At 53.5% G+C, this 24466-nt stretch overlaps 8 protein-coding genes across 9 annotated transcripts; 5 read left to right on the top strand and 3 right to left on the bottom strand.

The window, feature by feature from the left end:
• Positions 1 to 8: 8 nt before the first annotated feature.
• PV07_06877 (uncharacterized protein) lies at positions 9 to 2210 on the bottom strand. The gene is made up of 3 exons (XM_016393899.1): positions 753 to 2210; positions 538 to 694; positions 9 to 475 (listed from the first exon to the last, which is right to left on the bottom strand). Exons 1-3 carry the CDS (start codon positions 1252 to 1254, stop codon positions 217 to 219), a joined length of 918 nt encoding a protein of 305 aa, XP_016247318.1. The 5' UTR covers positions 1255 to 2210; the 3' UTR covers positions 9 to 216.
• A 422-nt stretch (positions 2211 to 2632) lies between these two features.
• On the bottom strand, positions 2633 to 4943 carry PV07_06876 (uncharacterized protein). Its single transcript, XM_016393898.1, has 2 exons — positions 4343 to 4943; positions 2633 to 4294 (listed from the first exon to the last, which is right to left on the bottom strand). Exons 1-2 carry the CDS (start codon positions 4840 to 4842, stop codon positions 3016 to 3018), a joined length of 1779 nt encoding a protein of 592 aa, XP_016247317.1. The 5' UTR covers positions 4843 to 4943; the 3' UTR covers positions 2633 to 3015.
• Positions 4944 to 6038: 1095 nt separating this feature from the next.
• PV07_06875 (uncharacterized protein) lies at positions 6039 to 7704 on the top strand (the record flags this gene model as incomplete). Its single annotated transcript, XM_016393897.1, has 4 exons — positions 6039 to 6355; positions 6432 to 6444; positions 6524 to 6770; positions 6822 to 7704. The coding sequence occupies 4 exons, from the start codon at positions 6039 to 6041 to the stop codon at positions 7664 to 7666; spliced, it is 1422 nt and encodes a 473-aa protein (XP_016247316.1). The 3' UTR covers positions 7667 to 7704.
• On the bottom strand, positions 6670 to 9699 carry PV07_06874 (uncharacterized protein). The gene is made up of 3 exons (XM_016393896.1): positions 9623 to 9699; positions 9495 to 9567; positions 6670 to 9431 (listed from the first exon to the last, which is right to left on the bottom strand). Exons 1-3 carry the CDS (start codon positions 9668 to 9670, stop codon positions 8560 to 8562), a joined length of 993 nt encoding a protein of 330 aa, XP_016247315.1. The 5' UTR covers positions 9671 to 9699; the 3' UTR covers positions 6670 to 8559.
• Positions 9700 to 9877: 178 nt separating this feature from the next.
• PV07_06873 (uncharacterized protein) lies at positions 9878 to 11206 on the top strand. The gene is made up of 2 exons (XM_016393895.1): positions 9878 to 10147; positions 10204 to 11206. The coding sequence occupies exons 1-2, from the start codon at positions 10130 to 10132 to the stop codon at positions 10798 to 10800; spliced, it is 615 nt and encodes a 204-aa protein (XP_016247314.1). The 5' UTR covers positions 9878 to 10129; the 3' UTR covers positions 10801 to 11206.
• A 3798-nt stretch (positions 11207 to 15004) lies between these two features.
• Positions 15005 to 16321, top strand: PV07_06872 (uncharacterized protein). The gene has a single exon (XM_016393894.1). It carries the CDS (start codon positions 15151 to 15153, stop codon positions 15454 to 15456), a length of 306 nt encoding a protein of 101 aa, XP_016247313.1. The 5' UTR covers positions 15005 to 15150; the 3' UTR covers positions 15457 to 16321.
• A 1991-nt stretch (positions 16322 to 18312) lies between these two features.
• On the top strand, positions 18313 to 22299 carry PV07_06871. Of its 2 annotated transcripts, XM_016393893.1 has the most exons (3): positions 18313 to 19164; positions 19228 to 19612; positions 19675 to 22299. In XM_016393893.1, exons 1-3 carry the CDS (start codon positions 18605 to 18607, stop codon positions 21553 to 21555), a joined length of 2826 nt encoding a protein of 941 aa, XP_016247312.1. In that variant the 5' UTR covers positions 18313 to 18604; the 3' UTR covers positions 21556 to 22299. The 2 variants fall into 2 exon arrangements, with proteins under 2 accessions (XP_016247312.1, XP_016247311.1); XM_016393892.1 differs by having other exon boundaries at positions 18313 to 19612.
• A 205-nt stretch (positions 22300 to 22504) lies between these two features.
• PV07_06870 (uncharacterized protein) lies at positions 22505 to 24401 on the top strand. The gene is made up of 3 exons (XM_016393891.1): positions 22505 to 23012; positions 23068 to 23516; positions 23585 to 24401. The coding sequence occupies exons 1-3, from the start codon at positions 22866 to 22868 to the stop codon at positions 24054 to 24056; spliced, it is 1068 nt and encodes a 355-aa protein (XP_016247310.1). The 5' UTR covers positions 22505 to 22865; the 3' UTR covers positions 24057 to 24401.
• Positions 24402 to 24466: the final 65 nt, after the last annotated feature.

Here is a 24466-nt window from a genome sequence, read left to right as displayed (position 1 = left end):
CGGTGAACAGTCAAAATACATGAAACCGGTTAAAGGTGCTCAGCTTGGTGCATCTGACTCTCTCATTCATCAGAGCAATACAAGATATTCATCATCTATCCAATCGATCCGAGAAGGGAGAGTCCTAAATGGTCGAACAGAACCACAGAACACAAGATTCCATATGTCCAATTATCCATCTACCGAGTCAATCCCTCAAAGCTCACGCCAGCTCCTTCATCCACCTTCGACCAGCCACTTCTTGAGGAATTCAGTCTGGGTTCCAGCATTCCTCTCGAAATATGGGCCGGAGTACGCCTCGAAATGCCCACAAGGCAAAAGTTGCAGTTGCTTCGGCTCCTTTGCACGTGCGAAAGCCCCGAGAGCAAGGTCTGATGGCGTAAGTACGTCTCCGCTCGCAACTGTCATGAGGAGTGGTGTTGGCGCGATTTTGTCAATGAGTTGCTGCGGCTCATAAGCGCGGAAGAGCTCGACGCTACACCCAAGAGTGAGTATCAGAACGTGGCGAGAAGGGCAGGTGGTATTCATTTGACTCACGTCTTCACAGTGCAAGTATTCTTCCACTGAGACTTCTTCTCCCATGCGGAAAAGAATTCGTAGCTGTCTGGAGTGGGTAGAGCGGACGGCTTCAAAGGATCGGCATCCACCACAGGAACAAATCCCGGCTCCTTTCCCTCAGCTCGAGCAATCCTGTCTGCAAGAGTGTCAGAATGACGATCGAGCAAGGTGCATCGGGGTAAGAAATGTCAGACCTGCAGCAAAGATCGCATTGAATCCGACCGCAAAATCTGGACGCACAAGGCGACTGAAGTTGTCCCATCCACTGACACAAGGGACCTGGCTGAGGACGGCTTTGACTCTTCGATCCACGGCCCCGACGTATAGCACGTGGCCGCCACTGTATGACGAACCCCAGATTCCAATCTTGTCCGGGTTGACTTCAGGCCTTGTCGAGGCATAGGTGATGGCGTCGGAGATGTCGCTACATTGGGTCATTGGGATGATCTCACTCCTCGGCTCCCCCTCGGCGGCATCGCTGTCACCAAAGCCGCGATTGTCGTAGACCAGGCAGGTGATGGGCAGTTTGGACACGAAATGTTCCGCGAAGGCGTCAAGGTCCATTTCCTTAAGGGCCGTGAAGCCGTGGGACATGACGAGGCATGGTGCTTTCCCGGAAGCCGAGTCGCTGGTGTAGAACCATCCTCTCAAGGTGACCCGATCCGCGGTCTTGAATTCGACGTTTTCTCTGCCCATTTCGAGAATAGGTGCCCAAAGCAGTCAGAGAGTCTATAACCACATGTCAAAATTGGAGTGTTGTACAAGATCACTCGAAGCACGGAGGGAGGTGGACGACAGATCTATCTATATGCCGGATCCCCTGGGAGGAGAAGATGGGCCGAGTAGGCGAAGAACGAGGGATCTCTTTGGCCTCTCAAGCTAGAGCCCAATTGCCGCTATTCTTCTGTAAGAAGGTGACCATCACGGTCAGAAGGAAAGGAGGAAACGACATTTCCAATCGCCTAAGCAGCAGCAAACTGATAGACAGCTCGCATTGGTGACTGCTCATTTAACCCCGCATGGGCGGTTAGGATGATGGACGCTTTTGAGTTTGCAGCATCTGGATCCCCCATGGAAAAATGAGGTATCCTCGCGTAACAGTTTGGTCTGATGTGCTGGCCGGCAGCCTGCGGGACCGCTCGAGGGGCACGAAGAAAGATGAAAGATCTTGTCTGGAGGGATGAGCTCGACGGCGATAGGAGGAAGATAGTTGGAGCTGGTCTCCAGGCACAGGGCCGTGGACTGTGCGATCGGTACCGCTCAAGCAGGAGGTGATTGATTGTATTTCTGTTTTCTCGTCTGCGGTTGGCAAATCGGGTATGAGGAGGACCGTCATTCTTCGCGCGGAGGGACCGAGGCTAGGTGAAACCAGGACGCTTTGGAAAAGCTGCATAAGTGTAACCGGAAAGGATGCCGGGATGGCTTGTCTAGTTAAACTGACTTGCATGGCGCCAATCCATTCATTAAGCCGCGAGCTCGTCGACCCATGTTCATGTGTTCGTGGACCAAGGAACAATTGCAGACAGTTGCAGATTGCCGGAGCGAGTAAGGAGAGGAAGAAACTGATGGTGCATTCCAACTCGAGGACGACAACGGTCGATGTTTGATCATCTGGACAATGATGAGCCACTGCCCTGGGACAACAACTGTTTGGTACCGAGTGCGAAGGATCTGGAACCACGAGCGGAAGCGTTGCTCATAGGCAAAGGTGGGCGCAGGTGGGCGCAGGTGGAGAGATGGGCAGGGCGACTAAAGTTCACAGTCCCTGAAGACAGTGTTAGTTGCATGGTCGGTATTTCTGGAGAAACTCCATCTCTCCTCCGTACTTACTCCGTCCTCGTCGCATTGTGGCGGCCATTGTTGTAGCTGGGGACGATTACTGATTGCACTGGTTGTAGAGAGTAACATCTCCGAGCGCAGTTACTCAAAGGTTCACAAGTCGCAGCCTCCGACGCCGCAGCCTCGAAGCCGTCCCCCCCCCCCCCCCCTGCGGAGGGCACAGCACACAGCCTTGCCCGTTGCTCACCGCAGACAAACATTTTTGTGAAAAGATCCTCAAATCATGTTGGAATGTAATTGACTGTCCAATTCTCGTGAGAGCCAAGCTATGTCTCAGAGCTGTTGCATCTCCTCAGCATACTGTCACAAAGAGCCTCCTGGTCGACGTGACCTGGTCTTGGGATGGCTATCCTCGCAACGCTTTTCAACTCCTCTCTCTTGTGTCGAGACGAAACCCTTTCCTTGCCTTCAGTATCGTAATCCTCAGGCGCAGCCTCCACCACACTCTCCATCATGTCAGAATTGTTCCACCACCCTGCCGTCCTGCAGTTGTCTTTCCCAACTTCCCTCCCCGGTGAGGTTTTATACCTCTACCGATCTCCTCCCATGTCACGACCTCCCCATTCTCCCGTCGACGCAGTTCGAAGCCTCCTCTTCCTTCGCGATTCTGCCTTCCCTTCAAAGATAGTCAATTCCCTCCTCTTCAATAGTCGCTGCAAAGAACCGTGGATACCGGTCAGGGAAATGGCTTTCGACCAGCTCAAAGATCTCTCTGGATGTTGCGTCGGCATCAGCGAAGACCCACTTGACGAAGTCGCGCTGGAGTTGGTGTTCGGCAGCTGGACACCAGCCTGCCTTGCGCGCAATCCTACGGAAAGCCGCTTTGTTCGCCTCCACTTTGAGCCACTCTGAGACGAGGATGCGGAAGACGTAGCAGATCTCGGGGTGACTTTTGAGATATCCAATTGTCTCATGAAACAGTCGCTCATCACCCTTCGGAGCTTTGTGGAACTCCGGAGAGCAGTTAGAGGGCAGAGGAGCGTCCTGCATTGTGTGCCAGCTCAGACTGTCAAATCGCCAATTGTCCACGCACCACTTTTGGTTGTCGAGCACTTGTGGTCGGAGGTCAATGGTGTTTCCATTCTCGTCTTTCGCTTCGTGGCAAAGGAGCATGCTGTCAATGCTCACACCCTCTTGCAACATCGTGCCGATAATTGCCTCCCAGACTTCAGGATGGTTCTTTCGGATCTCAGAGAAACGCTGCCGTTCCTCTTTATTGCGTTTAAGCCCTAATCGGCAGCTTGCTGGTGTGTTGAACTCTCCCTTTGAACTTTTTGGGTCAGGACAATGGAATTGTGGCTGTACCTGTAGGTGAGGCGGCCAGGCTGCGTATTGCTCGACACTGCGAACCTCGCACTTCATATATTTCTTCTCTCTTTCGCTGTTGTTGAGCGCAATGGATTTCCACCATTCTGGAGGTGGTTTCTTCTGCTCAGCAGAGAAAGCCACTGCCTCCTCCAAGAAGCCGCGATATTGTTCGGGGACATGACTCAGGGACACGGTCTTCGTCTTGACTGGCGATTCCGCCGCTTTCGACTCTGTAGGAGCTATTGGCCCAGGCTCAGGCTCTCGCTCGTTTCCTTCTGAGGCCACGTTGTTCTCCGCCTCGGCATGCTCATTGCCGATCTTCTCATCTCTCAGCGTTGCCGCTGGAGGATGCGCAGGGTCCATCGCCTCTGTCGCGATGTTGGGTGGCAATATGCCATTGGCAATGTTGTGCTCGAGGTTCTCGAAGTATTCAATCACCTCATCCTTCGTCGGCGGCTCAGGCGTCACCTCATTGCAGGCGACAGTCGAAACGAGGCCCTCGGCCTTTATCGCTTGCTGGAGGATGTCGGCTCCAGCTGGGGGAGGGGGGAAAGGAAAGAAGAACTCTGGTGGCGGGCATTCGCCTTGCCTAGTTGCTGTCAGTGCCAAAGAATGATATATCTTGGAAGATGCTTACCAATAAACCAGATGCGGTGGTTGCCACGCATCGGTCATCTCTACGTCCTCCGGCTCTTCATCATCGGCCATGACAATGTCGTCGTTGTCCACCTCCATTGTGTCATCGACGGCCAATTGCGTCCGACACACGTCCTCGTCGAGAGGACGTCGTGCCTCTTCGACCTCCTGCAGAGCGTCGAAGTCCTTCTCCAGGAATAAACTCGGCTCGGCCAAGTCACTCAGGAACTTGGAGTGGTTGGCGTCCAGGGGCACGAGATGGTCGAGCTTCTCGTATTGTCTCTCAAAGCGCTCAGGAGTAAACTGTTTGCGCTTTCGTGAAGTTCGAGATGGAGAGGGGGATCGGCTGTTGGAGAGTGGTTCGATGGGCTTGACGCGTGTAAAGTGACAGCGATTGCGATTGAAATCTCTGATCTGCCTGCGCAGACTGGGTTTAACACCGGCAAACGGAACGGCAGTCAAGGACCGGATGGGTTGGATGAGTGTTCTTGCGACCTTCATGTTTGCGGATGTGAGGTTCGGTGTCAGAGAAAGAGATGAGCGTGGAGCAGAGAATGAGTTGTAGAAAGAGCAGCGAGCAGCGGACAGCGGACAGCGGACAGCGGACAGCGGACAGCGGACAGCGGACAGCAGAACTCGTGTCTGGAAATCTGGTGAATTTGTTGCAGAGGAATGATCGCTCAAGTCTTTCGAACGGCACTCAGGCAGGAGTCTCGCAAACTGAAAGATGAGAAGAAGGAGAGAAGATTGTCGAGATTTGAAGGCAAACGGGAGTAGTGAAAATTTGCAAGGGCTGCATTCACTCTGAATGTTGCTTTGGTCCATCACGGACATGCCTCACCTTTACCAGGGACCGGCAGAAACATTCAATAGCCTCGTTGAATAGTGAATGGCGGGATTGAACACAAGACAATAAAGGCGAAAATACACATCCAGAGGCAAGGCTGGCCTACCACTACCCCATTCATCTCATTGAGATTGTCTCCCGGCCCAATCTCTCTTCGGCAAAGGAGTTTAAAGCATTGTTCGGTCCCAATGCGCATTGTGCAAAGTCTTTGATGTTCTTCAGGTTGCTATTGCCGTCACTCAAGGAGCCTTGGTTCCTGGTCTGCCACCCCCTGGATCAGCAAACGCAAGGCCTTGGACCATGATGCCTCGCGAGAAGGCGGGCTCAACCAGAGCGTATCTTGACTGTCGGCCGCGGCATCATTCGGGTGGTTTGACGGGTTTGTCAATACCACGCTGCTTGAATGCTGCGTTTGATGCCACAGCTTCCAATGTCGAGAGACTTGGAGGCACGACATATCGGCAAATGCTTGGAGCTATGAGTTCAGTGACGAACTTTGTCGCGGTGGACCGTCAACTTTGTGTGCCTTGCGGAAGAATGAACCAGCAGATGCCTGGCTCCAATTCCCTGCACTAGTTTCGATGGGCTCCATAGCCCGATTGAAAGGTCAAGTCGCGTGTTGTGCGATATCGAATTGCACGATAGCAGCAGGCGGCAGAAGCATCATCACTGGCAAAAGAAGTCAACAATGCAGACGGAGAAGGGCGCTGTCTCCACTCAGCTCGCCTGCTGCTTTCAACCCACGGGCGAAGCTCGCGTCCACACAGAATATATATATATATATATATATATATGTAAACTTCACCGCGGTTTGGAGTCTGGCCAGAGGGCCAGGAAGTCCCGAATCAAGATGTCTCAACAGGTATATGATGTGGTGATCGTTGGCGCGGGTCTTTCGGGCCTGCAAGCGGCCCTTACCGTCCACCATGAGCACCTCAGTTACGTGGTGCTCGAGGCACGAGATCGAGTGGGTGGAAAGACACTGACTCTACGCTCCAGCGAAGGGGCTGTGAAGTCCGATCTGGGAGCTGCCTGGATCAATGACAGCAACCAAAGTCGCATGTGGGAACTCGCGAATGATCTCGGATTGCACACATACGTCCAGAACACCCAGGGCGATGTCGTCGTCCAGGACTTTGACGGATCGCTTGTAAAGTTTCCATATGGGTATGCTCCCATCATCCAGAAGAATTGCTAGTTCTCAGCAAACTTGTATCGGGAGAAAGCTAATCGAGATCCTCAGGGATGTACCAAAGGTTTGAGCCCCTTCTGCCGGCGAGTTGCAGCAGTGATCGATGCTCGAGGGCAAATGGTTGACCCTAAGCCTCTGGACAGTATCCCTCGGGAAATGATACCGAGTCTTGCATATCAATCCGAGACTTGGTCGAAAATATCTCAACCACGCAGACACCTTCGATCTTCTCGGCAGGACCCCATCGAGAGCAGCTCGACTCCATTTCTTTTGAGACGTTCCTGCGCCGTGCAAAGGTCACAGACAAGGCATTCGCGACCGCACAGGTCTGGACTCACGCTATGCTGGGCGTTGACCCTGCCGAGGTTTCGGCCTTGTACTTCCTTGAATGTGGGTTTCCGATTGCGCAAACCGTGAAGGGGCTGACGAAGTGTTCCATAGATTGTGCCGCCGGTGGAGGGTTGATGACCATGCGCTCAGATTGCAAGGATGGAGGCCAATACCTCCGCATTCGAGAAGGAACTGCAGCTTTTGCGGAAGGGATGGCCCAGAAACTGAAGCCAGGGTCGATCAAACTGGCCTGCCCTGTCGGAGGGATAGATCAACAGCAGGACAAGACCGTCTTGGTCTCAACGAGAGGACCCTCGCCGCAAGTGTATCGCGCTCGCAAAGTGATACTCTCGATTCCGACACCGGTGTACAAAACCGTCAAATTTTCTCCCTCTTTACCCGCGGCGAAAAGCGCGGTTGCCAACCACACCCGCTATGGTTTCTATACCAAGTATATCGTGAGGTTCAGCAGGCCATTCTGGACAGAGAGAAACCTGTGCGGTCTAGGACAATCATTCGTGGGTCCTGTGTCGGTCTTCCGGGACACTAGTCTGGGCGACGAGGCTTGCATGACGTGCTTCGTTGGCGGAAAATTCGGGAGGAAATGGGCAGCGCAAGATGCTGAGAGGAAGAAGGCCTCGGTGCTGAAGCAAATCGGCGCCATATTTGCGGAGGGGCGGGACATTCGGCCGCTCTTTGTCGAGGCTTATGAGTCGCCGTGGATGGACGAGGAGTTTTCAGGCTGGGGCTGCCCATGTCCTGCGATGCCACCAGGTGTTCTTGCCGACGGATGGGAAGCGTTGTGCGCGTCGTTTGGTAACATCCATTTCGTGGGCACAGAATTGAGCACTGTCTGGAGAGGCTATATGGAGGGGGCGATCAGAAGCGGAGAGAGCGGCGCGATGCAGGCGATTGCTGAGCTGAAGGCCGGGGCCTCGCAGAACGCAAAGCTGTAGGCTTCATGGATGAATGGGCAAACCCCTCTTCTGCCTGGCTGAACTCAACTCAGCAGGGTCCTGAACGTCTAGCACAATATCAGAAGGCATGCTGCGCAGACCTGGATTCCTGGGTCCGGAGAAGTTATTTGGATCATTGGGGGGATGCGGTGACGGGCGCTTTGTTCCTGCGGCCCAACCCATCCCTCTCCCTCTGATGATTGATGAATTGACCGTTCTGCTCCTTGCCCTTGTGTTTGTTCTCTTTCTGCATGTCTCAAACAAACTGCCTCTTGCATTCCTCGTTTCGTGGGATTCTGTAATGACCGTGATGGCATGTAACCCCAGCGCTGAACTGGTATGGGCAATATCCGACTACATATCATCGCTATCAGGTCTGGCGCAGGTTGCCTAGCCTAATTCTTGCGGGCTTCGTCAATCGAACATGGGTACTGCTGTTGAGGTCTGCTCGGTCGCCTCTCTGACACCGTCTTGCTCTATGCACGATGTTCCCTGGCTTGCCGCCTCCCCGTGCAGGCCGTCCAGATGTGACGAACAAGTTTCATCTTTCTCCCTGGTATTCCTTCATCCTTGAAGTGTCACACCTGTTCACTACTCAGAACGCATTGGAATCAAACCCATCGGAAATGGTCTCCTGAATCAAGGTTCAAATGGATATCCATTTTCCACAGCATCCGTGGCGTCTGCTTCCTTCGTTTAGAGGCAGTTGACAAGAGCCTCACTCAAATGCCGCTGGCTTCTGCATATTCATGACTGCGAAGCACGTAAGTGATCAAAGCAGCCCCAGTGGTCTCTGAAGGCTGAGGTTCGCATGGTCCGAATGAACTCCAGCGTGCGGCGAGGTAAGATGAATTCTGTATAGTTAACATGTCGTTGGAGTGCTGGTCTATGGCTCAAGACCTTCGTGCACGCTCTAAAATCTTGAGTAATAGGCCTGCAGCACGGCCTAGCTCTCCTCCTTCCTTCCTGGCGGCATCGATGCCAACCAAGATATGCCCCTCGAAATTTTGCGCGAAGTCGCGCAGTCTATCTTGTTGATCATCAAGCATTTGGGTCTCATCCTCAGCTTGGAGACCAAAGAGATTTAGATAAGCGTATGCACTGGACTTCCCGGGCACCAGGAGTGTTTCAACTTCCCATAGAGGGAAATGTGCAAGCAATGGGTGAGGTCCAGAAGCAGATTGCTCATCCCCAACAAGACCTGCTTGTAAGAATTCCGCGAGAACTTGCATTATTCTAGCGGTAGATCTGGGATCCCCGGAGAAGGATGCTTTAGTAGAGGACCATTTGCTGGCGTCGGTTGATCTCCACCCTAAAACTGTTGTAAAGCATTCTAAGGTTTGGTGCCAGCCGCCAGGGCACGAGATCAATTCCGAACCAGCAACTTTGATCATGTAGGACACAAATTCAAGCGACGAGAGTCGAATGTCCCGTGATAAATGTGTCATAGCCGCACGTAAGTAGGGCAAAGCTTTGGTCACATGGTCCCGGATGTCCTCTTGGGGTAACGCGCCGAAGAGCTTGAGCAGTTGACTCCTTACGCCTGCCGAGCCATCGAGCATGAGTGGGCAGACACTGCTGAGAAGGGAACTCGTGGAGATTGGCAAGCTGCTTGTTGGTAGGCTTGAGGTGACATAGCTAGTTAGGGAAGCAAGGGCATCTCTCCTTTGAGTGTCGGACCGTGAAGCGAGAAGGGAAATTTGATGAAGAAATATGGATGATTGTGAAGGCGCATTCACGTCCAGCTGTTGGTTCAAAACGATGGCTTCCCTTCTTGTCAGCCCGATACGCCGGTCAAGTGAGCAATTCAACTGAGAAGGCAGCATACCTTGAGACCTGAAGCTTGTGTCGGTATGGTTCTCGGCCTTGGGTTTGGCCTTGCCCACCTTCAGTTTTTGTTTCTGCCCGGTATGTTAGCTTGTTTGCGATCAGCCTGAACGAGGACAGTCAGCCAACCTGGAAATCTTTCTTTTTCTCTCTTTTCTTCCGTGCACTGGAGCCCATTTTCTTGGTTGGTCGTCGTGCAGTGGAAGACTTCTAAGTGATACAAAGGGTGGGAAAGGATTTTCTTCTCCAGCATCCGTGAGGGTCAGTGGGAACAATAAGCTTTGCGCGTTGTCGGACCGAACCGCAGATGGTGACGATCTCTAAAGGCGCTCGATCTGCGGGTGATTTTTCAAAATTTGGCGGAGATGGATTCACGTTGGTCATAGAAACTCTCCACGTTGTCCAAGCTCCATACCTCGGGTTACACACGGCTTATAGTGACCTCATCCTACAAGAATAGCTTGACCTGATACCTCCCCTGCGCGCTGCTGAGACCATCTGTCCACGGAAGAAAGGCGCGTCTAACGCGTTGTTGTGCAGCTCCAAAATCACCTTCAGGCGACAACTGCGCCAGCATGAGGTGACGTCCACCAACGAGCAAAATTTAAACGAGGTGTCTATTGACACTCGAGCAGGATGGCTCAGACTGAAAGGGTTTTTGTCTCCTGCTCCGTTGTTAACCTACTCTTACGCTAATCGGCGCTTTATAGGAGATTCTCAACGGCCCTTCCATTGATGCGATGCTACGAGGTCTGACCGAGAGACCAAACGTCCAGTCCACCTTAATCCTTTCTCGAAAAGATGGTTCTATCATAAGAGTTACAGGCATCGCTTCCCCTGGGGGTAGAAGTCCTTCCGCTTCTGCGACAACATACCAATGGCCACAGGCCGCAGAGTCTAGGGGAGCCGCAGAGGCGTCAGAAATAGGGCGGCCTAGTACCGCCGATGAAGCAGATGCGACATCAGATGTCCAACATATTGAGAAACCAATGGAGCGGCTGGCTTCATCCATCTTTCAATTTGTGAACAATGCCAATGTTATGGGGGCAACGCTCGGTGCCGCTTCTCGAAATGCTGCTCGTCCAGACGGAACATACACTGGAGATGTCTATGGGGAGGCCAAAACAGTTCAGAAGAAAGAGCGAAACAGTGAGGAAGATGCAGAGAATGGTAATACTGAGGATGAAGTCCAGTTGCTGAGACTGCGCACAAAACACCAAGAGATCATCATTTTCCCGGACCCCAATTACATCTGTTGCGTTGTTCAACGGATCGGCAAGACTGCACCCGGCCACGACAGAAGATAGCAAGCCGTTGCCGACCTCAGATTGACCGCTTATGATTGACCTATTCGCTTGAGCGCTTGAACTTGCATTACCTTGCAGTGGCATTGATAAAGTTCAGGAACAATGGGCAGAAATAGCCTGGGGTTCCGGACAACATCCAATGGTAACAGCAGGAAGTGACGGTGACAGATAGGGAAATCAGATGCAACACAACGCTGAAACAAAGATATCAACATGATTCTTTCGAGCATCTAAGTGGATGACGGACGAAGGATAGGCTGATCAAGGCCGCAATGACCTGCTTGATTGAGAAACCCTGCCCCAGATTCTTTATCTGCCTGCCCAAGTAAGGGCCGCTCTGTTATCGCGGGGTTATCGCACTTATCAGAAACCCATTGAACAAATTCCTCCTTTAATGTCTGACTGGGTGCTCGCAGCCTATCGTGTCCGTAGAATGCGAAGTTTTTGTTATCACCCGTTCCAATATTTGGCTGTTTCGAAGAGTATCAGTTGTCGCTGATCTCCTTGACCTTATCATTTGGCCGACGGTGGCTCTGGCCATGCTGTACTTAAAGAGTCAATCGGCCACCGGCCCCCAGGATTTCCATCTCTGAGCCTTACTAGTAGTCCTTCGAAGCCTCGCTACGAGTACTTCCAACAGGCTATGCAAACCGCCAATGATGAACGGCGCCCAATTGTGCCCAATGGAAGTCACCTAGCTACCTAGGTATGCGAAACACGACATGCTTGGCAGACTACACCTCTGCAGCCGCACTTCAATGAAGACGACGCCTCCTCAACGAGTCTGTTGCAGACACTTTCGGCGCTGGTGGAGCGCCGAATAGTCCCCGTTGTTGACAGAATCAGACTCTCGTGCTCACCTTCGAGTTCGCCAACGAAGCCTCCTTCAACACGTATCTGAAACGGGCAATTTGACAACCGTCGTCGCTGACACCGACGCCGACGTCAGCCAAATTAGCCGATACGAGACCAGTTGGGGGACTTTGACAAGAAGACATTATTCACAAGGGCAGGCAGGGTCACCAGGGTTGCTGGGGAGCTGGCATTTCGAGCATGGACACTCACACACCACCCTCCATCATGTTTCAGGACTGCACACCAGATTAGGAGGTAAGCATCGACTGGGCTGCTGAGGCTTGCTGGACGACACCATGCAAAGCCGTGCACTAGCGTGGGGGAGCCATGCCTGTCACCCTGGCCCGTCTCGGGGACCTTGTTGGGACTAACAACGGAGTACGAGTACTCTGGGACGTTGAGGGCCATCATTTCCTCGCTCAAACTCTGGCCTAACAACGGACGCTATGCTTTGCAAGCAGAATTAACGCTCCAACAGATCAGCAACGCCTTTCCCATATCCGCATTCCACATTTCAGGGATCCGACCCATCAACGATTCTCCATATCGACGCAACTACCAGGCTGAGCACCCTTCTGGAGCCAAAAGGGATTTGGATCCACTTGTCATGCGTCGGGGGGTGATGACCCAAGTACCGAAGAGGGGCGTGGTCCGATGGTGCTTGGAGGGGGCGGATGTGTGAGGAAGGACAGCCAAGGGTGGTCGGGGCGCCGCACGCATCCAGGACGAGACTTCAAGTTCTACCGGAAAAAGCAACTAACGATGCACCTAATCGCTAAGGCTCATCCTCGAGCCTTGACTCCTGTCCAGCCATCCCACGCGTCCTTTCCCTGACTTTTACCATCTCGGCAACGACCGACAGAGCGAAGGCCACGAACAGCGAAACTGTTGAGCGCAGCTCACGCTCACTAAGTCAACTTACCTGCTTGGTGGTGCGTCACTATACGGGGTGACGGCCGGGCCTTTTGCCGTCCTCGATGCAGGATGAGTTATACTGACGATTATTACTCTCCAACCAGTTCCCTGATGTGGAATGGGAGGGCCTGGCACTTTTCCCCAGATCTGGATCCTGAGGGTTGGAGGGACCGACTATTGTCAGCAACCTGACTATTGCTTTTCTATCGGCCCCCCGACCGACTGGACTTGTAACTCCTGGATGGTCGTGTGCTGAGCAGAGCGTGTGGGCCTCTCTCAGATCTCAGAGTCCTGTCACGTGCCACCGATTCACTCGCATCGACGCCCCTAGGGTTACGTTTACCTTAGGTTCACTACTGCAGTCACCGCTCTCCGCTCCACCGTCTAGCCTGCCGGCTTGAAAAGGACAACCTGCACTCGAATGGGGCACCAGGGGGTCGCCCGAAAGGGTGCCTTGAGGGTTGGTTGCAATCGGAGAGTGCAGGGAGTGTGGGCTGGACGTTCACCAATCATGCAATCAATTCGACCGAGATGCCGGCAGGTCGAAACAAGAATGTCATTGGGAACTTGAAGCTTGGTTTCCTTTGCGACGATGGTTCGCAAGAGCCATGATTGCATTACCTTCGTCGTCGTTTACTGTTGCCGGCATTGTTGGAAGACTCGACAAGTTTCGTGCGGTGACTGCTCTTGCCTGGATACTCACAACTCCTTTACGAACAACTTGGACATCTCCAGATGTCTGGGAAAGCTACCGTCTGTGGACTATGAAAATCGAAGGCAATTGGCTCCCAGCGCTGGCCAGCGAAGCCGAGATTGACAAGCCTCCATAGCCCACAGATCATTATCTAGACCGTCTTTGTTTTCTAGCTGCAACCCACTCGCATCTCTTAATTATATTGTGGGTCGATCCTGCATTGCAATTATCACATCTCTACAAGTAAAAGAAACCTTGCTTCCAGTAGTTATCTTTCGATTCAAGCAGCCTGGGGGGGCTTCGGGCTGATGGGTCAAAGTCCAGGCTCCTCTCGAAGGTCTCGCTCCAGAGGATCTGCCAGCTTTTAATTCCCAGGGTGACCACCGACGAACTTTCCGAGGCAGCGACAAGGGTGCGCCTGGCTACTTCATCTGCACAGTCGAAAGCCGCCCAGTCGGACGAGGCAGGATGGTTGTTAGCGCAATCTGCAGTACAAAACCTAAAATGGTTTCGAGACAAATCTGAAAATGGTACTTTGTGTTTAGGCGGTCTTGACGGCTGCATGGGAGATAGCAAGCCACGATCGGCCACGCTGGTACTGTATCTCCCAAGTGCAACGAGACGGCACAGGCCAGAGAGAGAGAGAGAGAGAATTCATGCGCTCTGAAGGGGAGATCGCTCACAGCGTCTACCATGCTAGACAGATGACGGGATACGGATCCGATGAAGCTGTTCAAACTGCTCGATGACCTCAAACAAACACGCAACCCATGATGTATACGTCTCGGCAGTTCGGGTCTGGCCCCGCTGACTTCGAGGCTGATCAGACGGATTCACACCGAAGTCGAGTTAACACGGTCCCTGCACAAGCACAATTAGTCCGGGCGATAGATTGGCACAGTACTGGCGATCATCAAGCCTCCAAAGCACTCGATCACATCGACCATTACTGGGCACAGACCATGTCTCCAAACGGACACTGGGTCTCCCCTGGTCGTGCGCTCGCGACATGCGGTACCTAGCCCCAAGCAAATTGTCTATCACCTTCGTCACCTGCACTGTGTCGAAGAAGGCCGAATTGTCCAAGCGATGTGTTCTCGCCACTACTCATGTTAAAGCGACGTAACTCCCACGGCCAAGTTTTGGAACAAATATCCTGCGCCTGCCAGTATAACAAGCCTGAAATCCAAGGAGTGTGCTGGACCGGGGGGCTAGCACTCGTGAGATTTTTGGCCGAAAGTAAGGCGGCGGAACCGTGGTATGACAGCCAGGGGCATGTATTTTGTGAAGGTGTTCGCGAGCTCCCCCGCGCTAAGAAGAACGAAGGGGGTACCAGGCATTTGGAGTTTGGCCAGTGGAGAGACGGTTTCTCGCGGTCGAACCGGAATCGAGTGAAGGCCATTGGGGGGGGGGGGCCTCGAACAGTGATGCTATTCGAGGTGCATCATTCGTCTAGAAGGAAATAGCGTGCGCCCATTCTTGCTGCCATGTGCTTGAATCTGCAAGAGAACGTCGTGGCCGAAAAACGGAGAAGGGCCGAAGGCAAAAAGTCGGAGCACAAGAAAGGTGAGAGTTGGAACTTGGAAGGGGGAAGAAGCACATGCTTTTCGTCCTGACACGGATGCTTACGCGCGGGACCCTTCGAGGAATTTCCCATCGACTTTGGACGGACCACGCGGACCCCACTCCCTGGAGGGTTGAGTGCCTCGTGACAAGTCAGGATACATCCGTTTCGAGCTGGAAGGGTGGTGTTACAGAGTCCTGCATGCAGTCAGAGGAGAAGAAGGAACAGCAGTCGCAGAAAGTCGCAGTATGCGAGGCATTGTACTTGATACCAACGCCCTGTACATGTCAAATACCTCCAAGTCTCTACAAGTCCGTGTCCAATGTGCCACCAAGCTAGAGAGTGGGATGCCAGGCTGCCCAAGGCTGTGAATGGCCAGGCTAAAGGTTTAGGATTTGGGGAGTGGCCAATGCTTGTTGCTGGTTGCGAGCTCTGGCAATCCTCCTTCCTTCCTCCGTCCTCTTCTCCGAGCCTGAGAGCCTGCGTTCTCTCCTCTCTTTTGACTTTTGGAGCCACTGCCACGAGCGTTTTCGTTCAGCAATTTAGCCTGACAAGTACCCAGCTCGCAAGTACCCAGCACCCAGCACCCAGCGCCCAGCAACCAAAAAGCATCCCATCAGCCTGGTGAGGCTTCGCGCATGGGTCCCTTGCGTTGCACTAGGGGACCGACACCGACGCACCGTTACCCTGTTGAACCCAGTGTGGTGGAACAGAACCTCCGTACTATCTCGTTCACCTCAAACACATGGGACTGTCAAGAGGCGGAACCACCAAGTGATCTTCACGAATAACCACAAATGATACAACGGCTACGGAGTACTGGGGTACAAGAGGTGCCGTGGCGAAATATATGGGGGGCGAGGTACCCCGGGCGAATGTCGCAAGAAGCAATTCCTCAGCGCCCCCAATTTGATCACCTTGCATTGGTACTGCTCGCATGAGCAACATGCACCTCGCTTCGAGACTCACAAAGAACGTCCGCTGGTACCCAGCTGAAAATCTTTGCCAGAAAATTTTCCTTTGGGTTTTTCTTCTTTGATCTATACCCATGCTCAGGCCATAAGGGCTATTCCTCAGGCAAACATTTTTTTTTTGGTTGGAGGGCCAGAGCGAAGTCCGTATCCGGAGTACATGCGGCACAACACGAGGAGAGCCAGATTCGGGTACTCTCGCCGTCAAGCCTATAGCCTCCCAAGGAGTCGTCAAGTGGAACTGGGTGGGTACGTTTGGGGCTGCAAGGGTTGGGAAATGGGCACCGTGGTGGATTGCTTCTGGACCTCTTGATCTCTCTCGAGTTCATGCACAAAATCCATACTTCCCACAACCTCGTGCTCCAGCTCCAGAGCCAGCTACCGTTTCTCGAATGACCAGAGCCCGTATGGTTCGAGAATCTCATTCTGGTCGTTGACAGGTTTGCCAATAATGGTACATAGTACTACCCCTTTCCACTTTTGCCCCCCGGTATTCTCAAATAACTATTTCCCTCACTCCCGGAGCAGAAATGGGTTCCGTGCTTTTTCCGAGAGGCAATGCCACCTCGTCCATGTAGCTAAGTTCCACCGATGAGGTGTTGCTGCTTGCATCTTTTAGCTGAGACGCCATGAGTCGAGATGCGTTGGGTGGTGATGATTTCATTATTTGTTTGCATTACCATCCGCTTCCCATAGCCGATGACAACAGCAAGGTCCGCAAAGGAGAACGAGGGTGAAAGCATGCTTTTCTGGATCCTGCCATGCTGCAAGCCCACGGCAATGACAGGCTCTACGCCCGGCAACAGGCAAAGGCCCAGCGTTTGCCAATGCTCCCTACTACTTGCCCGCTTGTTCATGACCTCCCACGCTACCAGAAGCCGCCAGCCCAGAATAGGGCTCGTCAGCGGGCTTTAAGTGGCCGCAAAAAACCCGCTGATGTCGACCCTGAGACCTGGACGTGGCGTTCCTCGGTCCCCCTGGCGTGCATGATGCTTGAAATCCCAAAAAGCTCATGGGGGGCAGACTGGCCAAGTTGGCGAACCGCTTTGCGCAGATGCCAGCTGCAAGCAGCAAGCAGCAGCAAGTGGCAGCAGCTAAGCCAGGCCCCGCCGAACGTTTAACTGCTTCTAGGTATCAAGGTGTGGTGGGAGTCAGGACTCGTAGTGAAGGGGAACCCTCCCTTCCCCTTCTATTGCCGCACTGGCGCATGCAAAAGCGCAGATGCAGTCGCAAGATGCAGATGCAAGAACCAGCCCCCCAGCGCCAACGAGGCCGACCAGGGGGGCGGCTCAGGGCCTGGCTACTGCTGTACCTAGTACATACGAGTACTCCGTACACCTGGGAGACAGGGCGTTGAACCACCAGCGGCATATGGTATTTCCACCATTACGTATCGTCCGGGCCAGCTTTCTTCACGGCCTCTCCTGCGCTGCCCTTGTTTCTGTCGCTGATGTCGTTCTTGGGGAGATCATCGCGACGGGATTGCTCAGGCCGACTGAGTCAGGCCAATCGAGGGTAAAGTGCCGTTGCAAATCAACTGTCAGAGAGCGCATCAAAGCTGCCCATGTCCCACTTCTCGAAAAAAAGCCTCCCACTCTCCCACCCACCGAACTCGCTGTCCTTGTCCCGTTTCTGGTCTTCGCCTATGTATGGTTCAGGCATGGACCGGCGCTATGCCGATGTGCGGTCCCCCCCCCTCTCCCCTGCCCACAGATCCCCAATTACTTTTGCGACTTGAGGAGGGTTTCCCGCGAGTGGCATGCTCCATGTGAGATGAGGCCTCGGGGGAGGAGAAAGGAGGGCGAGATGAGGGGGGGGATAGTGAGATGAGAGATGCCTACGGTGTACCGAGGACCTCGAAATAAACCACCCCTCGACGTCAAGGTTGCGAGATGTAAGAGAGAAAGAGAGAAAAGACACTGAAGAGATCGTCGTCGTCCATCTCTTTCCTCTCGGAATCTCCCCTCGTCACCAGTTGTCCCGGAGCAATGGGTCATCGCCTCTTTTGACTCTTCCCTCGCCCGGTGCGAAGTGGCATTGCTCACTGCCACTGCCCTTTGATCGGCCTTCCCTTGGTACCCTCATCTCTTGTTTGTAACTCTAAAAAGCTGTTGTCCACTCTCGTTCCTAGCGACAGCCCAGCTTTCTCTTTTGCCAGCTCAACCCACCCCAAAAACCCTAGGGCCGTTTCTTGCATCCCCCATCCCGCTCACCCACTCCTTCGAAACCCTCCCTCCCGACTCGTCGCCAATCCCGAGGGCTCGATCACGGTATCCTGTCCTACCGGTACCTCTCTATTGCCCCTCCAGCCGGCTCCATTCGCTCCATCTGCTCCATCGCCCTAGACTAGGCGGGCGCGCCAGAAAGCCACCATCATCTCTGATCCCTGGCCCAACTTTACGCACATACCCTGGTCCACCGGGTTGCGCCTTGACCATTTCTCCAGCACCAGCGGCGCCTCCTCCGTCCCCATAGGTTGCGTGCCTCTCTGACCTGCACCCTGCACCCTCCCACTCCCACTTCTGCAAGCCCGAGCGACGAAAAGGTGCCTTTTCTCGCGCTCTCTTCTTGCCGACCTTTTCCTCTTGTCTCGTGTGGTGATGACACTGCACAGGTCGTCCTTGCTTGCGAATTATTTTTTTGCTCGTCTGCCCGAACCACTCACACCTACATCCCATCAATATCCTGGCTTCGACGCTGGTAATGCTGCCAGAAGCCCAACAACACACGAGCACCCCGTCCTGTTCGCTATCCCATCCTTAGCCCGCCTGCTGCACGCGACTCTCGCTCCAATCCGCCCCGGTAATGTCGAGTGCGGATGATGGTGAACGTGGGGGCACTGCAGCTGCAACTTCGCGCGCAACCTCCGCCGTCCAGTCCCCTGCCGACCACTCCCATCATTCTTCGGCCTCTACATCACAGCCCTCTTCCACTCTTGACGACACAGACTTCTCAATTTGGTCCAGCAGCCTGGGCTCTCATACCGTAAATACTATTTCCACCAGCCAGTCGCCCGCCCATTTGTTCTCGACCGACACCTCCAATAATCCCACTGCCAATTTCCCTCACCCTACAAAAGCCGCAAATCCCAGCCTCAGTCCCAACCTGGATCTCTCCACCCCAGACGTCCTTGCTCGCAATGAGTCGCTGCTACGGGACGCCGTCTTCCCCGAGTGGAAGGACGATGCTCAATCCTCCGTCCTCGACAGTCCAGAAGAGATGCAGAAGAAGGACCCTCTAGGCACTCAGATATGGAAATTGTATAGCCGGACCAAATCTCGTCTGCCCAACCAGGAGCGCATGGAAAACCTGACTTGGCGGATGATGGCTATGAATCTACGCCGTCGAGAGCAACAGCAAGCAGCGTATGGGAATTCGGGTCTGGTGGGCAGCGACCGTCCGAGCGCTGTGACTGACCATCTCTCTAGAGCAAAGCAAGCACAGTTCCAGAACCCTACTCCTCCTTCCTCGGCCCCTAGTGGCATAGCACAGCAGCTCCGCAAGTCAGTGGACAAGTCTGCTGAAACCGAGCAACCCGCAGATCCCATGAACCTCGACGACTTTATCGTGCCGAGCTCAGTCGCCTCTCCAGCAGGGATAACATCTCCCGCGCCGTCAGAGACGGCGGGGCGACCAAAGACGACACAGGCACCTCCTATCCCCATTACTTCCCGTAACAAGCCCCAAGTCCAGATTCCGAAGAATCTACCTCCGTCATCAATGCCCCAGACCTCCATCCCAACGCATCGGACGACAGAATTCGAGTACGTCAAGAAGAGAGTTCGCAAGACGAGCATTGACGAGAGGAGAGGTGTAAGTTTACCCTATCTGATAGATTGTGTCTATCAAAACTGTCCTCTGACCCTTGTCACTAGAACCGCAAGCGTCCGGCGGAATTCTCTCCTCAAGTGCCTCCTTTACCTGCCCCTCATGCCACAAATGGTGCAGAAATGGATGCTGGTGTACCTGACTACGCGCTTGATCAGACAACAGCCGCCCAGTTCTCGGGCCAGCCCAACTTCCAGGGCTCAATGTCTCTCCACCTTGATTCTTTCCACCTCAGTGATGACCCAATCCTGACATCTGCTGGGCCATTCCAACAAAACTTCGCCTTTTCTCCTGCGGCCTCACCCATGGTCACCAATGGGCCGTTCTCGAATGTATATACACAATCTTCAATGGGTTCGTCCTTGAACTCTGCGGATTTCTATTCCCCTCCTCAATCCGGCTATCCTTCTGCCGTTTCAACGCCCCAGCCGGGCCACGAAGTAGACGGTCAAGGGTTTTACTTTGACCAGAGTGGTCACACGCGGACCATGCCCTTCTATCCATCTCACCGAGGGAATCATTTGATGACGCCTGCGGCCCCTCAGTTTGCGTACGGGCCCAACAATGAGCAAGTGTACTCCCTTATGAATGGGGTGCCTTCAGCGCAGACGGCAAATGGGTTTTCGATGCAGCAACATGTTGATCCTTCCCGAGTACTGGTTCCGGAGTACGGACGACGAGTCTCTCCTGGAGTTTCTGTGGCAGGGAATGACAATTTGTTCCAGTTCGGCGCCGATTCTGATGCGGAAGACGAGGATGCCAATTTTGCAATGATCCAATCCGAATATGGCCAGATTAGTGACCCAACATTGGACTTGAATTCGGGCTTGCAGTGGGACCCAAACGTAGCCGATTATGGCAACATGCAGCGATTCGGCAGCGCCCCCGGGAAACAGGTGCGAATTGGAGGAGCAGAAATGGTCAATTCGCCTCCGGATTGGGGTTCCTCGATGCTTAGTCGAACGCATGGCTCAGCAGCCTCAATCAGCGACATTCGAAACCGCGACCAAGACCCAAGGAGACAGAAAATTCCCCGGACGACCTCGACCCCAGCCTTATCTAACCAGCATATGCAGTCTACTGGTAGCTCACCCGGTGAGTCCGGCTTTAGCAGTCGACAACCGTCGAGACCAGGCAGCCCTGGGCCGAAGAATACGGATCAAAATGGTGTTCCAACAACCTGCACCAACTGTTTTACTCAGACCACGCCTCTTTGGCGACGCAACCCGGAAGGCCACCCCCTGTGCAATGCATGTGGATTGTTTCTCAAGCTGCATGGTGTTGTGCGTCCCTTGTCGCTCAAGACTGATGTCATCAAGAAACGTAATCGTGGTAGTGGAAATACGGTGCCTATGGGGTCAGCAGCCACGAGAGCATCCAAAAAGGCCTCTCGAAAGAATTCCGTGCAACAGACACCGGCAACAACGCCGACGTCGGGCAATGCTGCGAGCGAGCAGAATTCGGCCTCCCCATCCTCTGTGCAGGGCTCTGCACATTCAGGATCGGTCGTGACCACACCCACAAGCTATCCACCTGGCACCACAGGAGGAAAGCCCGGGGTCGTACCAATCGCTGCGGCTCCACCAAAACCACCCGTTCAGCCTGGTCCCAACATGGCCAGGCCGGTTCAGGTGACACCGAAACGCCAGCGACGGCAGTCACGGGCGTCAACCAACACATTGCCCATCATCGCCGGAAACAGTGGTCCGACAAATGAGGCGGAAATGCACGACGCCAGCCAGTCGACACCCAAGGTCACTCAAGCCCCGGTGACCCGGGCCAAGGCTGCCAGTATGTCTTCGACCGCGGGGGCCACCACAATGGCATCGGTGATGCAGGGCGGCCTGCTCAATCCCGGTGTCCAGAACATGGCTAGCGGTCCGCATGGAAACAGCCAAGAATGGGAGTGGCTGACCATGAGTCTGTGATGACACTCTACCCATTCACCGCGTCTTCACGTCCAGGCGACTGTTGCGCGGATCAAATTGCAGAGAAATGCCAGTGGCCAGTTTTGCTTTCGTTATTTTGTGTTGCACATAGACCCGTTTTGCCCTGTCTTCCTCATACAACCTACCAAGGTCCTACTCCAGCTGCACGATTTGACGACCATGCGATAAACGAATCTCCAACTTTTCTACTGTTGTACGCCTCTAGCCCCCGGTTCGTTGTCGGAGAGCAATGGAGAGCACGCAACTAGAGCCTGCACGACAGGATATCTCACGGGTGATCAAACCTATCCTTTGGGGTGATGTGTTGGGTGTCTTGATGAGCAAGAATCTAATGGAGGAGGATTTGCCGTCCAAGTGCAAATTGTGATTTTGTCGATTTACAACAGTGATATCACCGCGTCTGTCTCGACATGCTTGAAGATACAGAGCCTCGAGCAGAAGTGCGCACTTGATTTTTGTGTTTGGGAAAAGGAAACCAGTTTTTGAATGTCTAAGTCGGTAGAGGACTAATGAATAGATGGCTGGGCGAGGGGACCTCGACGACATGTTTCGAAACGGAATATATGATTCGAGATCTATGCGGTGGAGGAAACTGAGATGATACAGTGTTTGGAGACCCTCGCCGAGGGCTGTGGATGGAACAACGACTTGGACACAATTTTAGAGATACAACCAGCCAAATACTAGAAATATTGAGCTCTGGCTCTGTTTTCCCGTTGAACATCTTGTCTGTCTTTTGATTGCATGGTGATTCAAAACGCCTTTCCATTTCTCTGTGGCCCTTGAGCCCTTGTGAGTTCATGACGACAACTCGGCTGTACCGAGTACGCGGCATTGTCCGGATTGGAACTCTCGAGAATGGCTTGGCGGGTCGGCTATCTGATTAGATTAGGCAACTAAAATACGGGGATACTGCACTCCCTTGTCTCTTCAACCTGCATTGCACACACTCCATCGAGCTCATCTCCCAGTACCATAGATCTGCTTCTTCTCGATAGACCGGACTATCTACCAGAAGTCTTGGATTATCATCTTGATACCACGAGTGTGGATACTTGTGATTTCTGACATTGGTCTCGACGAGTTCCCTTTGCGAACACCGTAAACAAACCTCGATTCCTCGCCAACGATCCCACACGGCCCCTGTAGCTGCCCATCCGAACCAATCTCTTCATCCTTTCGAACCTACGCTGCAAAAGAGCATCCGCCGATAACTATATACCTCTTGAAGGCCAGCTCCTTGTTCGACGCATCTTCCCTCCATTCGCGCAATCTGTTATCCGGTCCCAATGGCCACTCCCGAAGTGACAACGACCGCTGCTCCCAACAGCACCGCTTTGCAAGGGGAGGTTTCTAGTGTTGTTCCAGACAACACAGAGACGAAGCCTGCAGCAGAGGCTCCCGCGGAGGCTGCCGCAGAGCCTTCTGCCCCGACTGTACGAGTCCCCATCCAGCGAAGTTCCGTGGAAGACAAGCGCTGATCACTGCCAGGAGACTACCCCAGCTACTGCGGAAACTCCAGTCGTCGCCGAGAAAGCTGGTGATGTCGATGTCCCCGTCGAGAAGAAACTCACCCCAATCGAGGAGCTTTGGGCCCTTGCAAAGGCGCACGACCATCCTGAGATTTGGGGTGTCACACTCGAAGACCCGGCAACCCACATCCCGACTCAGGTGATCTTGCAAAAGTATCTGAATGCCTATGATGGAGACCTCACCAAATCCAAGGACACCCTCACCAAGACCCTGGACTGGCGGGCCAAGATGAAGCCAGTGGAATTGGTCAAGAAGAAATTCAACCGGAACAAATTCGCTGGGTTGGGATACACCACCGTCTACGGTGACGCTGATCCGGCGGCCGACCCTGAGAGCAGGGAGGTGTTTACTTGGAATATCTACGGGAGTGTCAAGAAGCTGGACGAGACGTTCGGAAATCTGCCAGAGTAAGCACGAGATTCACGAAAGATTTGACATCTATTCTGTGCCCGTTGCTGACTCGATGACTTTTCAGATTCATTGAATGGCGAGTCGCCCTGATGGAGGATGCACTGCAAGCCCTTGGAATCGACAAGGCCACCAAGCCCATTACTGCAACCTACGACCCATACAAGATCCTCCAAGTGCACGATTACAAGTCGATCAGTTTTCTCCGCCAGTCTCCTGTTGTGAAAGCTGCCAGCACCGAGACAATCAAGGTCTTCGCGCAAAATTACCCAGAGTTGCTCAAGGAGAAGTTCTTTGTGAATGTTCCTGCGTTCATGGGATTCATCTATACATTCATGAAGCTCTTCGTGGCCGCAAAGACAATCAAGAAGTTCCATCCGATGAGTAACGGCGCGAATCTGGCGCGGGAGATGGTTACGAGCAGCAAGGTGAAAGGACTCGGAGACATGCTGCCGGCAGAATATGGTGGGAAGGGAGAAGATCTCAGTACTACCGGACGACAGCCGGCACTCGAGGACGACGAGGCTGCAGCGCAGTGAGCCTTGCTGGGCAACATTGAGAGGGTGGAGGGCGAGTCGATCGTTGGAAGATAAGGGGCACACCTGGCATCCAAAAGCGTGGCAAGAGCATTGACACTAAGGTAATGTGGAGGAGGGGACGACACAGTGTGTGCATGCATTGGGCATTCGTTTTGTTATTGAATAGATTCAGCGAGCGGATACCCCAGGTCTGTTTTGTTTTTGGTCCATCAATGGTTGCAGTCTGCAAGAAGAAAAAAAGACAATCACACCGATCAGACTTGCTAGCTTACATACACCACTGGTTGACATTATTCCTTGAGACAGGAGCACTGAACCGAACGAAGTATTGTTGATATTGCCTGACTCCATCGCTTGCATGTGCCCTCCTTGCGTTTCATGTGCAATTGTTGCTCTGCGATGACGTCAAA

Source organism: Cladophialophora immunda (assembly GCF_000835495.1).
Source record: "Cladophialophora immunda strain CBS 83496 unplaced genomic scaffold supercont1.4, whole genome shotgun sequence".
NCBI classification, from domain to species: Eukaryota; Fungi; Ascomycota; class Eurotiomycetes; order Chaetothyriales; family Herpotrichiellaceae; genus Cladophialophora; species Cladophialophora immunda.
The sequence above is the reverse complement of the archived record's forward strand: the minus strand, read 5'-3'. Positions and strand labels throughout refer to the sequence as shown.